This window comes from Nyctereutes procyonoides, unplaced genomic scaffold (genome assembly GCF_905146905.1).
Source record: "Nyctereutes procyonoides isolate TBG_1078 unplaced genomic scaffold, NYPRO_anot_genome, whole genome shotgun sequence".
NCBI classification, from domain to species: Eukaryota; Metazoa; Chordata; class Mammalia; order Carnivora; family Canidae; genus Nyctereutes; species Nyctereutes procyonoides.
Genome location: NW_026575040.1, coordinates 3,794,878 through 3,811,875, shown reverse-complemented (window position 1 = coordinate 3,811,875; position 16,998 = coordinate 3,794,878). Strand labels below are relative to the sequence as shown.

Genomic DNA, 16,998 nt, shown 5'->3' with positions numbered 1-16,998 from the left:
CTCTGGGCTCTTGCCTCGGCCTGTTGGAGCGGTGGGCTGGGCACAGGAGGCGGCACCGGAGGACGGGATTCCTCGAGCACCTACGATGGCTTGTGCCGGGCATAGGCAGGGCGGTTCGCACCTGCTACTGCTCCCATCTGGTCCCGGGGGACCCTGGGAGGCGGTACCATAGTGACTCCCGTTCTACAGATGAGGTAACAGACTCAGAAAGGCCGGCCAACTTGCCCTCGGTCAGCCGGCTAAACAGCGGCAGAGCTGGGATTCGAACCCAGGTCTGACTGCTTCCAAAATCTGGTCTCTTCCCACCACGCTTTGCTTGGAGACTAACTGTCCCTCTCAGCGCTTAGCCTCCAGCGGGCCCAGATTTCAGTCCCCGATGGGCCCTGGCTCTGCCATTCCGAGTTACCACGCTCTGGAAAAATTACCCCAAACTCCCTTTCCTCATCTTCGAAACAGGGAGACTCAAAGCACCTGCTTCGTGGTCTTTGTGAAATTAAAGGAGTCAACGTGTGTAAAGTGCGAAACCAGTGCTTGGCACAGAGCAGACTCAAGAACTACGAGTTCCCCTCACCTCCCAGGGTACCGACGGGAAACTGAGGGCCGTGGAGGTGACGGGGATGTGCTTGAGGCCCCTCAGGGCAGGAGGCGTCTTCTGCTTCCGCACGGTGAGAGGTCAGGCCAGGACTGGACTTGAGACCAGAGATGTGGAGAAAGGGGGGGGGCCTGCTGAGGGGTCCTGGGGTCCTCTTCCCTGAGGACTGGAGAGAGCACTTCCCCCAGGCCCTGCGGTGCCCAGCCAGAGGGCCAAGGCGGGCTGCTGCATGTAAGGTGACCTGGGTGTCCTGGCAACACGGGGTTACAGTGTGGGCACATGAGAGTGGCTGTCTACACGGCTCTAGGGGCGCTACGCAGCTCTACGTGTACACATCTTACATACATATACATATACATAGTCATATACGGATCTGGCTAAGTTTGCAGTAGAAAAAAAAAATGCAAGACTCTCAGGGCCCTGGCCCCATTTCATCTCTCAAGGACTCAGGTGACCGAGGCTCCCCAGAAACACATCCAGGGGCAACCCCTTCCAGTGGGGGGCGGGGGTGGGGGCACAAGAGGATCCCCTGCAGAGCTCCAAGTTCACAGCTAAGGGGCTGGTGGTGGCGGGGACTGCTGCCCTAAGATGGACACAGTAACAGACCTGCTCTAAGACCCCCAAACGTGGGTCACCCCACCTGCGGCCAACCCCAGAGACCCCAGAGACACCAGCCAGAGAGAGACCCCGCCTGCCTTCTTCGGGCTTTTGCCTTTGGGCCCTGCCTGCTTCCCTCCCGCTCCCTCCCCTGCTCCCTCCCGTCCCCCCCCCTCCCTCCCTCCCTCCCTCTAGTGCTGAGTATTAAAATAGTCTATAAAAGCAAGTGACCAAAAATCTATAGCTCTAAGAATACCTGGTTATTTTCTGCTGTCTTTTGTTTTTCTGGTGTGGGGTGTTTTTTTTGTTTGTTTGTTTGTTTGTTGTTGTTTTTAATGATAATCGTTATTGTTATTGGTATATCTCCTAATAATCACAGTTAAACCTGAAGGAAGAAAGGAGGCAGGAGGAGGAGGAGGAGGACGAGGAGGAGGGAGGGGGGTGGGGAGAAGAAGAAGAAGAAGAAAGAAGAAGAAGAAGAAAGAAGAAGAAGAAGAAGAAGAAGAAGAAGAAGAAGAAGAAGAAGAAGAAGAAGAAGAAGAAGAAGAAGAAGAAGAAGAAAAGAAGAAGCAAAAAAGAAAAAAGAAAAAACAGGAGGGGAGAAGGGGGGGCCCTGCTCATAGATTGGACGGCAGTTTGGAGCAGCGCGCGGGCTCAGGCCTGGCCCCGGGTTCTCTCTGGGGCGCAGCAGTCAGAGCGGGGCCCCCGGGGGGGGCGGCTCTTGCGCCCAGCGAGGAGAGGGGGGGCGGCGCGGAACCTGAGGGTGTCTTCCGAGGCAGGGTGACGCGCTGGCCGGCGCCCCCGCAGGGCCTCCCCGCGGGGCCGAGGCCGCCGCCGCCCCCCGCCCGGGGCGCGGGCGGGACGGCGGCCACCGACTCCCCCGACGAGTGCGGCGACGCCCCGCGGAGAGTCTGCGCCCCGGCGTGCGGCAGGGCGGGCTGCGAGGCCGAGAAGAGCCTGAGGTCCCGGGTGAGGCGGCCCGGGGTCAGGGGCGGGGTGCCGCGGCGCTGCGGGGGCTGCGGGGCCGGGGGGCTGCGCGCGGGCGGCGGCAGCAGGGAGCCGTGCGAGCCGGACGCCCGCGGGGGCGGCGCGCTCGGGAGCGTTCTCGGGGGCCCGGGCCGCTCGGGGGGCCGCGGGGGCGGCTCCGGGGCGCCGGGCGCGGGGTCCCCGGGGGGCTGGCCCGGGCTGGCCGCGGGGGAGCGCGCGGCGGGCGGCGGCGGGGGCGGGGGCGGCGGGGGCGGGGGCGGCGGCTGCAGCGGGGCGCGCGCGGGGCCGGCGGGGGGCGTGCGCGCCGGGGAGCCGGGCGAGGGCGGCGGCGGGGGCCCGGCCAGCTGCGGGAGGTGCAGGGACGACGACGACGGCGTGTCCAGCTGCGACGGGCTGCTGGCGGGCGAGGCGGAGGCGGCGGCGCCGGGCGCGGACGGGAGCAGGGACTGCAGGCGCCTGGGGTGGCGCGGGCCGGCGGGCGGGCGGAACACGGCGGCGGGCAGGCGCGGGTGGTGCGTGAGCGCCAGGGCCACCGACGTGGTGGCCGCGGCCGCCTGCAGCGGCGCCTGGATGAGCGGGGTCCAGATGACGGGCGCGGGGGGCGCGGCGGCGGCGGCGGCGGCGGCGGCCTGCACGCGGTGCGCGCAGTGGGCCATCTCGCGGTCGTGCTGCACGATCTGCTGGATGATCTCGTTCTCCTGGTAGTTGAAGACGCCCGAGTTGAGGTCGTGCTGCACCTTGTGCAGGAGGATGGAGTTCTTCTTGCCTGCGCCGCACAAGGGAGCGGGGGCTCAGGCCGGAAGGACGGGTGCAGGGTGCAGGGGCCTCCCGGCCTCCCGCCTCCCGGCCTCCCGGAGGCCGCCCTCACCGATGCGGTCCAGGCGGTCCAGCGCCACCGTCTCGAAGGCCCGCCGCATCATGGGGTACTCCTCCAGCACCTCGTTGAAGTTGTCCACGCTCAGCGAGTACAGGCGGCAGTAGGTGTCGGCCCGGACGCTGGCCGTGCGCCGACCCCGGGTCAGCAGGCAGATCTCTGCGGGGACAGCGGGAGTGGGGAGGACGAGCGGGCTCCCGGCCCGTGCCCCCAGCGGGTGCCGGGCTCTCCCCCAGCCCCGGCACCCATCCACTGGGCCGCAGACACCCGCCAGGCGCCAGGCGGCGACCGCGGAGGGCCGCATCGTCATCCTCGGCCTCCCCAGCCCGGGTCCCCCTAGGGCCCCCGCGGCCCCCTCACCCCCCTCACCTCCGAAGTAGGAGCCGTCGGCCAGCTTGGTCTCCTTGTTGCCCTTGGTGAGCACGCTGACCACGCCGTGCTGGATGAAGTACATCTTCTTGCCGATGGTGCCCTCTCGGATGATGTAATCCCCCGGCTGGAAGACCTCGAAGCGCAGCTTGGTCAGCATGGACGTCACGAAGTTCGGGTCCGCGTTGGCGAAGAGCGGCATGGAGGCCACCAGCTTCCGGCAGTTGAAGTTGATGATCTCCTGGTCCCCGGGCGGGGCGGACAGGGAGAGAGGGAGAAGGTGAGGGGGCCGCCCAGCAGGAAGGACGCTCCCCTCCCGGCCCCGGGCCGCCGGCTCACCTCCCTCAGTGGCTCACTCAGCTCGCCCAGGATGCTCTCCTCGTCGAACATCTTGCCCTGGTAGCGGTGCTCGTAGTAGTCGTGGATGCGCTGCCGGGTGTCGGGCGGAAGCTTGTGGAAGGACATGTACTGCTCCACCTGCTTGTACTGAGTCACGGGAGACAGGAAGAGGGCGTCACCCCGGGAGGGCTCCAGCCCTGCTGCTGACCAGAGCTGGCACCAACCTGTGGGCCTCCCTGGCCGACCCTGGCTCCTTGAGACCGAGATCCATGCTGTCGGTGTGCCCCAAGCAATGGCCCTGACTCCCAGGGCCTTGGGGGTCAGGGAGGGGCTCCATCACCGTGTTGAGTGCCGTGGAGACGGCCAGGGGCAATAGGGCCTGACCCAAGCCCGGGTCCAGGCCAACTGACCAGGAGGTCCACCAAGTTTCCTCCCCACACAGGTCTTTTCTGTGTCACGCTGTGGACCAGAGAGGCCCCACTGGCGCCAGGAGGTGCTCTTTGCCACCAGGTGACACTGGCATGGGCAGCAGGGTTGGGCTGCAGTGGGTTGGGGGACTGGAGGCTAAAGTCAGAGCGCCTGACCCGCTATATGCTGGGTATCCAAATGTGGCCCCAGCCGGCTCCATGTCATTTGTCGGAGTGACTCTAGCCCACGGGAGGGCCAGGGGAGGGCCAGGCCCTTAATCAGAGGTTGGGGATGAAAGATGGGTGAGCCTAAGTGCCCAGGCCTCAAGCAAATACGAAATGCTCCTATCCACCCAGGGGTGATGGGTGGGTGCTGCTTCAGCTGTCCTGAGACTGTGGGTGCAGAGCGGGCATCCACGGGAGCACGCTTGGCAGAAACAGATTAGGCACAACCGGACCGTTTCCTCACTGGCACGGAAGGGCAGTTCCTGTACCTGAGGAACAAGCAGAGGAGGGGACCCCGTTCCCGGGGACTGGTGCTCCCAGGAGGCGGGGACAAGCCCGGCTGTAGGTGCCTGCAGGCAACCGAGGGCTGGGAGATGACAGTTCCTTACGTTCTTCTGGCCACGTTGGCTCCAGCTGCTTGAGGCTGTGCCCAGCCCCAGGGGACAGGGACTTCCTGGCCGGCTGTGGGGCCAGGGGAGTCGGAACAGCTGGAGCAGTAGTTTAGAGCTTTCCCGTGCCAGGGGAGAGGGCACAGTGGAGGGGAGGCAGGGTCTGGAGACCCGGCCAGAGAACAAGCTTGTTGACGTGGTTCAGGCAAGGGCGAGTAGAGACCAGTGGGAGGGAATTCATCTCAGAGAGATTTACGGGGGACTCAGATTGGAGAGGCATTAGCTAAGGAACAGAATAAAGACACCCCTCAAATGGAGAGCCCCAAGCAGCTTGACTCTGCCCTCGAGTGAACCCTGGTGCTTTTTTCTAAACTATCCCTGACCGTCATCCCGGACTGAGCCCCCACCCGGGTCACACACGGAGCCCTGACCCGGTCACAGGCTGGGCCCTGACGCTGGCCCACTTTGATCCCTCACCAGGCCCTGGACTGAGCCCTGGCTGGAACGACCTGACGCCTTCTCACCGTCCCCTTTCCAGGACCCCTTGTTCTCATCAGGCTGATTTCTTTCCTACCTGCCTGGATACCTTTGTTCATGCTCCTCATGATGCCTGCCTAGAATTCTCTCTCCTTCCTCTGCTGCCCCAAACTGGCCCTCCCACCCTGCCCTGGCTCTGCAGGCTCTCCTGAGCTTTCCTTTCGGCAGCATGGCACCCGGGCGTCCATGTCTTGGTCACCCCACCAAGGGAGGGCACCCGGGGCAGGCAGGCAGCCAGTTAATCAATACACGCCGAGCCCCGCTATGTGCCGGACACTGGGAATTCAATGGGGGACGGGACACACCTGGGTCCTGCCCTCACAGAGCCATGACCTGGACAGGAAAGATGGACACTACACAAGGACCACACCATGAATTAAATCCATTAGGAGGACAAAGTGTGGTGAAGGGGTATTAGAGGTCACATGATGGGGGAGCTGATGGGGTCACAGAAGGCCCACCAAGGTCAAGTGCAGGCTGAAAGGTGGAGAAGTGGTCAGGTGAAAAGGCGAGAGGAGAGTTCCAGGCTAGTGTCGGTGCCAAGGCCTTGCAGGAGGCCGTGCCGGGGCGGGGGCGGGGGAGGGCGCTGGCCAGGCTGGAATAGAGGGCTGTGGGGCCCAGGGCATGATGTGGTTATGGGAAGTGCAGGGGCCAGATTATGCCCCTTAAATGTCAGGCTGAGGAAACACACCTCGGAGTTGCTCTGCGTCTACAAGTAACCTGGAGACCCGGATGAGTTTTAAGCAGGAGGATATGACCAGCTCTACATTTTTTAAATCTCTGCTCTATCTGCCACGCAGAGAAAGGAATGGAAGGTGGCAGATGGGGCCCACTTAGCCAATAAATATTGACTAGCCTGCTCTGTGCTGTCTTACAGGTTGGCATGTATTACTCACTCCGCATAAGCCCCACGATAGGAGCCCTTCTCCTGTCTCCCTCTTACAGATGGGCACCTGGGGCAGAGGTATGCAGTAACATGCCCATGCTCCATGGACAGCCGATTAGGCCCCTGGGCCCCACTGCGCGAAGCTGCCTGTAGAGCATAGCGCCTCCGAGGGCAGAAGGCATGGAGGAGCAGAGAGCAAGGCTTGAGCCACCAGGGACCCAACGTGTGACGACTGAGAGGACACGCCGCCGAGGAGAGCCAGCAGGACCAGCCAGAGTGGGAGGGTGTGCAGTTACAGAAACCAAGAGCAAAGCCAAGACGGGAGTGCTAACTGGCAAATACCACCGAGACGCCGCGCAAGATGAGGACCCCAAAGGATCTATGGGCTTTGGCACAGCGGAGGGCACCGGTGAACTTCAGTTTATGGGCTGAGCCATGGGTTCAGCAATCATGAACAAGGTGGGGGTTTGTTTGCTTTAGGAATCTGTCCAGGAAAAAGAGGCGGACAACAGCAAAGAGAACGGCCCAAGCCAGATGAGGGCAGAGGGCAGGAAACGTCGGGGGCCTGGCGTCAGGGACCCGCTGGCTGCCAGCCTGGGCCCCCTGGGGACCACGGGTCAGGTGCTCTCCTAAGGCTCCCAGGACGGAGCACAGCTTTCTGCCCTACCTTCTCCTGGTACTGGCGCCGAGACGAGTCCAGGGACTGGATGAGGGCGGTGGCGTGGCCGATGAACATGGCGTAGCAGGTGGCACCCACAATCATGCTGAGCATGGTGAGCCAGACGTCTGACATGCCCACGGGGGCCTGCCGTCCATACCCGATGCACAGCATGTGGCTCATGGCCTTGAAGAGGGCATAGGAATACTGCTTTCCCCAGGAGTTGTTCTGTGGACAGATTGTGGGTGGGTAGCTAGAAGGTCCCTGTCCCCTCCCACCCCTCAACCTAACTCTTTCCCAGTGGCTGAGCCCAGGGAGGGCTTCCAACCTTGCTGTTGGCTGGAAGCCTTGGGTGAGGGGCAGGAGCCCGCACTGGCGACGTGCAGCGACAGTGAACCCCCGACTGAGGCCTTTTCTCTTGCTATGGGGGACAGGATCAGACTAGAAGCCCCAGCAAAGGGACAGGAGCCAGCCTCACCCCCCCTCCGACTTTTCAGTCCTCAGGGAGCAGCCGGGAGCCCCGAGGCCGCCAAAGGCCCCAGGCTGAGCCACCCTGCTGTCCTCCACTTGCTGAAAATAGCTCCATCCCTACCCCCCACCACCACCACCAAACTACTGCCAAGTGAAGCCCATTTCCCCACTGACCTCAATTACAAAACCAGATATGCCTTCCCGGGGGGGACAAGCTCTGGCAGACTGAGCCAAAAACACTGTCCTCATTTTGGGCGAGCAAAGTTTGAGCGCTGCAGAGCTAACTCACCTCCTGGGTGAGCCCTGCCGGAATGGGTTCAGGGCTGAGGCCGCTAGTTATCCTCCCCCCTGCCAGGAGATGGACTGTCTGGAACAGACAATGCTTGAGGGCAGGAGGAGGGAGGAAGGGAGTGAGCGAGGCTCCCGGCTATTTTTGTCTCCAAAGCCAGCCAGTGTCTCAAGGAAGCCTCCGCGTGGGAAAGCTGGGCGCAGAAGGGCCATCTCCTGAATTTAGTGCATGTGTGGGCCTGTCACCCTCACACAGAGGAAACTGTCCCAAAAGAGGAAGCTGCCAGATGAACCCCAGCATCTGCTACCTCCCCTGTGCCTCCCTGTTCACATAGGGGATGGATGAGCAACTCTGTGCATGACCTAGCTCAGGCCCCAAAGAACTGGGGCGCGGGGCCCCAAACCCTTCCACGGTTCCCAGGCTGTCACTAGCACCTGGGGCAAGGCACAGGAGCTGTGAGCCACGGTCCAGGCCACTCAGGTGGTCCTAGACAAGCCGAGCCGGTCTGGTGGCTCTCGGTCCAGACCTGGTTGGGAGGTCAGCGGGGCTGATCCTGGGGTGCCCGCCTCAGCTCCCAGCCTGGGGACCCAGGGTGGCCCCAGCTGCCTCTAGTCAGGGCTTGGCATGGGGGGCGGGGAGGGGGGACCGGATATTCAATCCATCTGGCCAATTCATTTACACTTAGCTCGTCAAAAGGCTGTTTGGTCAAGGCCTAGTTGATGCTGAAAGAGGCCTCAGGTCCCTTCACCTCTTTCAAAGCAGGCTCCTCCTCCCCTGGGGCTCCGGGGATTGGCCCACGGGTGAACCACAAGGACAGGGTGGGAGAGGGAGGCAGGCGGGCCTCTCAAAGCTGGGGGGGGGTGTTCACGGGTCCAGGGGGTCCTCGCCCCGCCTGGTGCCCACTCTGCACGTGGGAGGCGTGGGGTGGGGGGCTCTGCACGATGGCTTCCTGGCCCCCATTCCATCTTCCCTCCTGGGGGCTCAGACCCCCACCTGTGGGGGCCTAGGGGGTGGGGGTGGGGGGAGGGCCGGGGAGGGAGCCCACTCAGAAGCCCGCCATAAGCTGCCTACAGTGCCCCTCCCCGCTTTCCCTTTTCTCAGGCTCAGCTTTTAGGGTTGGTCGGGCCTCTGGGGGACAGAGGGAGGATGGCAACCCCCAGCCCAGCTTTGCCACACTTGATACAGTGAGAACCAGCAGGTCTTCACCTCCTTGAGGGGAGTCGGGGCCCACACCAGGGGGCTGGAGGTGGGCGCGGGATGGGGGTGATGGGCCTGCACTGGCTGGAGCCGTGGGCCTTGGCCACCGTGCTGGCACCTCAGGACCCCATGTGCCGGGGCTCAGGTGTAGACCTGCGCTGTGGATCTACGCTGCCCATTGGTGCTCTCACCCCCCGACGCCCCAAGGGAGGCCTGAGCTGGGAGCTCACCACCATGTTGTTGATGGACACCCAGCAGTCGTCGGGGAAGTCCTGCAGCATGGGCACCAGGAACTGCAGGCAGCCGTCCCAGTGGCAGAGCAGGAGCATCATGCCGATGAGGTTCACGATGCGCACCACAGCGCTGGCCAGGTCGTAGGTCATGTGGAAGATCTGGGGGCACAGGGAAAGAAATGGGCCTCGTAGGTGGCTGGCCAGCCTACCAGGAGAGGGGGTGGCCACTCCTGCCCGGCCTGCAGCTGCCCAGGACACTGCCCCACGCCTGCTTGGCGGGCACCGGCCTGGGGCTGGGCAGGTGCAGGTGGCCAAGGCGGGAGGTTGGAAGAAGCTCGCAGCAGGCCATAGGGCCCCAGGGGGACGCCTCCAGGGCTTCCTGCGGGTGTGGGGGCCTCCCTGGAAGTCCAGCCAGCCATCCAGGCCCGATGCTTGAAGGGAGGACACCTGGGGCCCCCTACAGCCCCGAAGTGGGCAGAGACGCTGCTTCATCAGCTGGCCTGGCCGGGAGGACGACAGGGAGAAAGTCAGCCAGCGTGGGGCTCCTCGGGGGACCACAGTCTGTCATCAGGCCAGGGGCACTGTGTCTCCCCAAATCTGCCACTGGACACCAAGGACCTAGCAGCAGTGGGGGGCTAAGCAGCCTGGACACACAGGCTCCCCCGGGCTCATGTGGACCTTGATCCCAGGCCCACTTCCACCCAGTTCCTAGCTGTGCGATCTTGAGAAAGTCCCTGAATCTCTCTGATTACGTGGCTCATCTGGACAATGGCAATAAAAATTCTTACCTGAATGGATTGTCAAATGGATTAAATTATACATATAAAGTGCCCGGCCCTGGCTATAGACATGTTCCATAAATTGCACACTATTATTAATTGATGAGCTGTTATTAATAATTAATCTTTATGACTAGTTAATATGTAGTAGTAGTAATGCTCTCCAGTATCATTTAACAAGTCCACCCCCTCAACCCCAGCCCAGTGTCACCCGAGCGTGCCCACCACTGTGGCTCCTAGTGAGGCCCCGAAGCTTGCGGGGCGGGGGTGGGGTGGGCATACCCAGCATCCCTGCCCCAAGGCCCTCCTGCCACAGCTGCTGCTTGGTCCGGGGTGGGCAGGGGTTGCCGTGCTGACAGGGCAGTGAGGGGACCGAGAGGGGAGGAGGTCTAGAGGGAGGCCTCTGGAAGCTCTGGCCTTGCCTCTGCCCTAGGAGACCCTGGAGGCAGGATGGGGTGGACTCTGGTGGCTGGTGGCAGGATATTCTGTTGCCAGTGACTTGTTTCCCCTTCTACAAGGGGGCTTGGTATGGGTCCAGGTTCTGAGGAGTCAAACATGAATACTACTGGTCGACCACCTCCGGGGCCGTGCCCACCTGCGGTCCCCTTAGTAGCATGACCCTGGATGTTCCATCCCAAAGGCTCTGGAGTCTTTTCAGGATGAAGCAGACCCTGGAAAGGTTCGTGGATGATGGAGCTCCATCACCCCCACGGCCCCGGTGACAGGGGGACAGTAACACCACATCCCAGTCATGCGGGGCATGCGGTCCCACAGTCATCCTCATTTAAACTCACGACGACCCTTTGCTGAAAATACTGTCAGCATGGCTCGGAGGAGGGACTGGGCGCCACCACGGTGGCAGTGGAAGAGGCCTATCTGACCCAGGGCTGCCTGCAGATGATGAGACAGGCCCAGGAGCTCTGTTTTGCAGATGAAAGGACTCTACCCCAAAGTGGCCGAGGGATGTGTCTGGGATCGCAGGCCACGCGGGCCCCAGGGCTAGCCGCAGTGCCCAGCATCCGCGCGCCCAGCAGACTGATACATGTAAGCAGTGGCGGGCACTGCAGACCGGGCAGGGCGGTGCGGGACCGGGGCCTGCGTCTAGAAGGCCGCACATGCCTGAGTGTGACACCCGTGCCTCTGGCCACCGTCGCTGCCGGCCTTGCCCTGGGGCCTGGACCTTGAGCCCGGAAGCTCCTCAGCCTCTCCCCACCACCCCCAGCAGCTCCTGAGCACCAGCACCCCACCCCGTGTGGCACTGACCGGAGGTCTGAAGTGAGCACAACAGCCCTGTGACCTTGGGCCAGCCACTAACCTTTCAAAGTCTCTCCCCGGATGTGGAGGATGGGGAAGGCAAGTGACATGGGCGCATCCAGTCTCGGAGATGACCAGCACCCGCCCTCCCAAACCACCAGATCTCAGCCTCCCCTCGGTTAAGACAAGCTACACATCTGCCCCCCCCCCCCCCAAGGTCGCTGGAGAAATTAAACTGGCTGTGTTCTGGGCCCTGAACACAACACCGTGCGGTGGATCATTATTATGAAGCTCCTTCATTTCCCAGCTGCTGCAAACTGGAGGTTTGTGTCCCTCAAAAGCCATATGTTGAAGCCCAAACCCCCACTGTGATGGCAATAGGAGTTGGGCCCTTTGGGGGGTGATTAGGTCACTGGGGTGGAGCCCCCATGAATGAGGTCAGTGCCCTTAGAAGAAAAGACATGAGAAGGAGGATCTCTGTCCGCAATGTGCGGACGCAACAAGGAGGGCAAGGGCCTTAGGCAGAAATCGACCATCCTGGCGCCCTGATTTGTCCTTCCAGCCTCTAGAACCATGAGAAGCAAATGTTTATAGTGTAAGCCCTCAGGTCTGCAAGTTCTCTGTTCTAACAGCCCCAGCTGCACCGTACGTATGGTGTCTAGGGCACAGGGTACCGTGCAGCGTCCTCCTCTGCAGTATATGCCACATAACATGGTGCCGGAGCTGAAGGAGCCGTGGACCCTGTCAGAAAGCGTCCCAGACTGGGGCAGCTCATGAAAACTGCTCTTCTGCATGAGCCACTCCCGGCCTGAGAGACACAAGTAGCGGGTTGGTATATTTTTATGCAAAACCTTTTTTTTCCTCTTTTAAAGATTTATTTAGGGGATCCCTGGGTGGCGCAGCGGTTTAGCACCTGTCTTTGGCCCAGGGCGCGATCCTGGAGACCCGGGATCGAAACCCACGTCGGGCTCCCGGTGCATGGAGCCTGCTTCTCCCTCTGCCTATGTCTCTGCCTCTCTCTCTCTCATTCTGTGTGACTATCATAAATAAATAAAAATTTAAAAAATTTAAAAAAAAATAAAGATTTATTTACTTATGAGAGACACAGAGAGAGAGACAGAGGCAGAGACACAGGCAGAGAGAGAAGCAGGCTCCATGCAGGGAGCCCAACGTGGGACTCGATCCCGGGTCTCCAGGATCAGGCCCTGGACCAATGGTGGTGCTAAACCACTGAGCCACCCGGGCTGCCCTATGCAATACCTTCTTTTCTTTGGGTATCACCTATGTGTTTTGTTCCTCCGTAGCTGATTTTCCTCCAGGATCAGGTTCTTGTCTAGTCTGCCTTTATCAGGACCTCAGCAATGAACAAAGCAGACCACATGGTAGGGTCTCAGGAACCGAGAAGTGCTCAGCGACAAAGGTAAAGGGGAAGGTGACGATGACAGTGATGGGGATGATGGTAATCAGGGCTGCCACAAGTGTATATGGTGGCGTTTGGAAAAGGCTCTGGGCAGGTGCAGCCCACGGGGGACCCTGCCTCTGCCTTCGCGGGAAGGAAAGGGGCCTTTGCCTGCAGGTGGGCACGGACTCACGGGTCCTGCACGGCGGTGGTGGTGATGGTGATGGTGATGGTGGTCGTGGTGGTGGTGGTGGTGGTGGCGGCAGTGGTGGAGCTCGGTGTTGGGCTGAGGGAAGCTGGAGGGGGGGCCTGGTGGGGGTGGGGAGGGGTGTGGGGTGGGACTCTGGGGCGGCGGGAGGGGCACTCTGGATGGCTCTCCGTGCAAAGCCAAAGGCACCTACGTGGCAAAATCTGAACTTCCTGCCAAGGGTTGGTGGAGTGGGGGGCACATCCATCCAGGCTAGGCGGGTAACCCGGGCGGGGCGGACATGCACACGCACTCTGGCCCCAACACGACGGCACCCAGGTGTGGTTGCTGAGAGTGAGTCTGGCAGTTGCTGGGAGAGGCGGCTAACCACTTGTGTGTCCCCGCTGTGGGCTGGGGCCGCAGGCCACCCGCAAGTCAGCTGCGCTGCACAAATATTTGTCTTGCTCTTTATACTTCATTAAAACCCCCCTTTTACGATGTTGGTTCTGACTGTGGGGGTTGAGTACCTTCATTTCCAGGCCCTGCAAGGCTCGCTGGGCGGGCAGCCTGAGCGGCTGGCCCTCTGTCCCCACATGGCCCTCGGGAGAGGCTCCGGAGCTTGCCGGCCACAGTGTGGAGACAGAGCGACATGTCCTCCAGCTTGGCCAAGCGCCTTCTCTGCTCTGAGCCTGTTTGCTCATCTGTGTAATGGACCAGTAACTGCCAGCTCCCGGGGCTGTCTTGGGGATCAGGAGAGATGATGTCCACAGCTGGTACACAGTAGGTACTCAATGCATGCTGGTTCCTCTCCTTCCCTCTCTTCCCCAGCCTTCAAACAAAGAGTTGGTTTCTCAGTCCTGGGGAGAGACCAGAAACTGGAGTTTCCGCCAAGGCTTCTGCTCAGGGCAGGGTTGAGTTCCCTCCCAGGGAGACTCATATTCTCCTCAGGGAAAAGACCAACTTCTCCCTGCATCTGAGGGACCAGCGGCCGCCCTGGGGTCAGCGATCCCTGGCCAGAGAGGACGGCTGGTGCCCAAGTGTCCTGGGGACAGCCTGGAGGTGGCCCAGCTGAAGGTCACCCTGGGTCCCCTCCTGGGGCCTATAGAGTGCCAACCCGTACGCTTAAAAGCACTCCTCAATTCTGAGCGAGAAAGAAAAATCGAAGTCCGTGGAAGAGGAGACTCCTCGGGAGGCTCGGCCAGGCGCAGCCTCCTCTGTCCAGCCCTCCTCCCCCAGCTCTCGGCTGCTGAGGGAAAGAGGATTCTGGGATGGGTCGCTGGGGTGCTGGGCCTGCTGGGGAACATCCGGAGGGTGGGGGGGCGGCGACCACGGTTTCTAACAATAGCCTCTGTGCCTGTAACAAGCTCACACCTCCCAGGGAGGGAAGAGGCTTGGCTGGGAGAAGCTTGGGAAGAGGAAGCTGACCTAGATCGCCCGGGATGGAGGCAGAGGCTGGCGTCCTCTGAGAGGGTGGCTTGCAACCTGCCCGAGACCCTCCGCCTCTCCTGACTCCCGAGACGCTTGAGGACTCTCTGGCGGGGGGCTGGGCTGGGCGAGGCAGTCTGGCATCTCCACGGCTTCACCAGGGCCACCCAGGGCCACGACAGTGTCCTCAGGGTCAGCTAACGTGGTCCCTGCCAGGGGAGGCCAGGGTGGGGACCAAGCCCCGACCCCAGAACATCAGAGCACAGTCAGGAAAACCAAGGTCCCCAAAAGGAAAGAGATTCACAGAGGGAGTTAGAGGAGAGAGAGCAGGCTTTTCTCTACTGAACACCTCCTCTCCCGAATCTCACGAAGACCTGGGACTTCTGGGGTCTCCCCACTACTGTCTCCAGGCCACGCTGAGGCAAGAAGCCCCAGGCCTAGGGCAGGCTATGTGGAGACAGGGTTCCCGGGGCCAGCTAGGGAAGCCCGATCCAATCCCGGGGGTCCAGTGGGAGCCCCTGGCTGGGCGGTGTCCTGCAGAAGCCAGCTCAAAGCAACTTCCTCCCCGCTGGTGGCCAGATAAGGGTGTGTGCGGAGGCGGCGGGGAGTCATCTATTTGGCCTCCTGGGATCTCCATCCCTGCCCACGAGACTGAGTACCAATGTCCAGTTCAGAGCTCTGACCTAGGCCTCCTGGGGCCTCTGTCTACCCCGGGGAAGAGCCAGGGCAAGGCCTGCCTGGCCAGTTCTGGAGAGCCCAGCGGGGAGCCAGGCCAGGGAGGCGGTGGGGACAGAAGCTCCGGACCGAGCTCCCACGATGCATGGTGCGGGGACATGGTTTCTCTGCCGTCTGCCAACTCTCCCCAGATACCATGGCCCCTAGGGCCCAGGCGTAAGGAAGGAGCAAGGGTGGTTCCCGGGGGGCTGGAGCCTGGAGACTTGAACCAATGCCACAGAAGGTCAAGAGTGGCTACTTCTCTGCTTTTGATGATAGTCTAGCTGTATGTTTAAGACAAATTGAAGGCTGGGGGGTGGCCTTGGGGACTGAGAGACCCAACATGGTCTGGAGGTCTACCTGGAGGTCTCTAGGGTCCAACCTCCAGGCCACTGTAGTTCGACTTGGGACAGAAACCAAGAGACTACTTGTCAGGACATTCTAGGAAATATGCCTCCATTCTTCCTCTGCAGCCGCTCAGGGGGGCCCCCGGCCCCCAGCCCCACCCCAACACTCTCCCCTTTCAGGTCTGAGCTCAGATCCCCAAGCCAACATCTATCTCTTTGCACCTGGAGGTCCCAGAGGTACCACACGTCCAACCCATCACACAGAACTGCCCCACCCCTCGGCCCACTCTGCTGCCTGCCCCGCTGCCTGCCGTCCCAAGCGCAGCTGGGAGTCTTCCCTAACAGAGGGACAGATGACAAAATCACTGGCATCCTGCTTTCAGGTGACCTAAGAATGCAGGAAGTGCAGGGAACCCAGAATCAGGAGGTCCAGTTCCAAAATCCTACCACTGGGCCAGCCCGACTTTCTGCCCCTGTTCCTCACTGGCAAACAGGAATAATCAATCCTGCCTGCTTCACCTTGCCAGCTAGGTGTGAGGAGCCAATAAAACAAAGGGTAAAAAGTATTTGAGGGGCGCCTGGGTGGCGCGGTCAGTTAAACATCCGACTCTTGGTTTCAGCTCAGGTCATGATCTCAAGGTCATGAGATCAAGCCCCACATTGGGCTCTGCACTCAGTGTGGGGTCTGCTTGGGATTCTCTTTCCATCTTCCTCTGCCCGCCCTGCTCGTGCTTTCTTTCTCTCTCTCCTCTCTCTCTCTCTAAAATAAGGAAATATGTCTTTAAGGGAAAAAAAAGTACTTGAGAAACGTAAGCCCTCCCATAGAGGTATGGAGGGTTACTCAGACAAATGACCAGGGAGGGGCATTTATCAGACCATCCACCAGGCTTCCTGCTAAGCATTTTATTTTATTTTATTTTATTTTATTTTATTTTATTTATCTTTTGGGGAGGGGGGGCAGCCCCGATGGCCCAGCGGTTTGGCACCACCTTCAGCCTGGGGTATGATCCTGGAGACCCGGGATCGAGTCCTGTATTGGGCTCCCTGCAAGGAGACTGCTTCTGCCTGTGTCTGTGTCTCTGCCTCTCTCTCTCTCTCTCTCTCTCTCTGTGTCTCTCATGAATAAATAAATAAAATCTTTAAAAAAAAATTTATGCTAAGCATTTTATAAACATCATCTCGGGGCACCTGGGTGGCTCAGTGTTTGAGCGTCTGCCTTCAGCCCAGGGCATGACCCCGGGGTTCTGGGATCGAGTCCTGCATCGGGCTCCCTGCATGGAGCCTGCTTCTCCCTCTCCTTGTGTCTCTGCCTCTCTCCCTGTCTCTCTCATGAATAAAAAAATAAAATCTTTAAAAAACAAAACAAAACATCATCTCATTTAATCCTTCCAACAATCCAGTGAGGATTATACCCACTTTGCAGATGAGAGACTGAGGCTCAGGGAGGCAAGCTGGCACCAAGCTCACCCTGCTAGACAGAGCCAGGATTCTAATTCAGACCTCACATGTGTAACCCTTGCTAGAGCCCCCAGACCTTCCACTGCTTCCACTCCTCATTGCTGGGAGTCAGGAGAGCTAACTGGGCTCAGCTCCAGCTCCAGCTCAGCCAGATGCCTGCCACATGACCTTGGGCAAGTCATTGCCCCTCTTCTGTCAGCAGGAATAATGCAAATTCTCCTACACAAAGAGAGTTTCTGCCACAGAGTGACACTGCCAGGCTGGTGTAGGCACTTTCGCAGCACAGGTGTACGTTCCTGCTCCCTCTGACCTCAATCTGCCAATGCCTCGACCATCAGCCACGGGTGCTACTGTGAGGGCCCAAGCTGCTGCTGGGGTGGGGACC

The 16,998-nt window shown here is 60.7% G+C and overlaps 1 protein-coding gene across 1 annotated transcript in view; it reads right to left on the bottom strand.

Moving 5' to 3' along the window:
• Nucleotides 1–1,806: 1,806 nt before the first annotated feature.
• Nucleotides 1,807–16,998, bottom strand: part of HCN4 (hyperpolarization activated cyclic nucleotide gated potassium channel 4) — a 42,035-nt gene continuing 26,843 nt past the window's right edge. Inside the window, exons 3-9 of the mRNA XM_055319619.1 lie at nt 9,048–9,209; nt 6,870–7,088; nt 3,759–3,905; nt 3,420–3,660; nt 3,045–3,209; nt 2,463–2,942; nt 1,807–2,411 (exon numbers count right to left, since the gene is read on the bottom strand). Of these exons, the coding sequence (XP_055175594.1) occupies nt 1,807–2,411; nt 2,463–2,942; nt 3,045–3,209; nt 3,420–3,660; nt 3,759–3,905; nt 6,870–7,088; nt 9,048–9,209 (2,019 nt within the window). The remainder of the gene's footprint in view (nt 2,412–2,462; nt 2,943–3,044; nt 3,210–3,419; nt 3,661–3,758; nt 3,906–6,869; nt 7,089–9,047; nt 9,210–16,998) is intronic.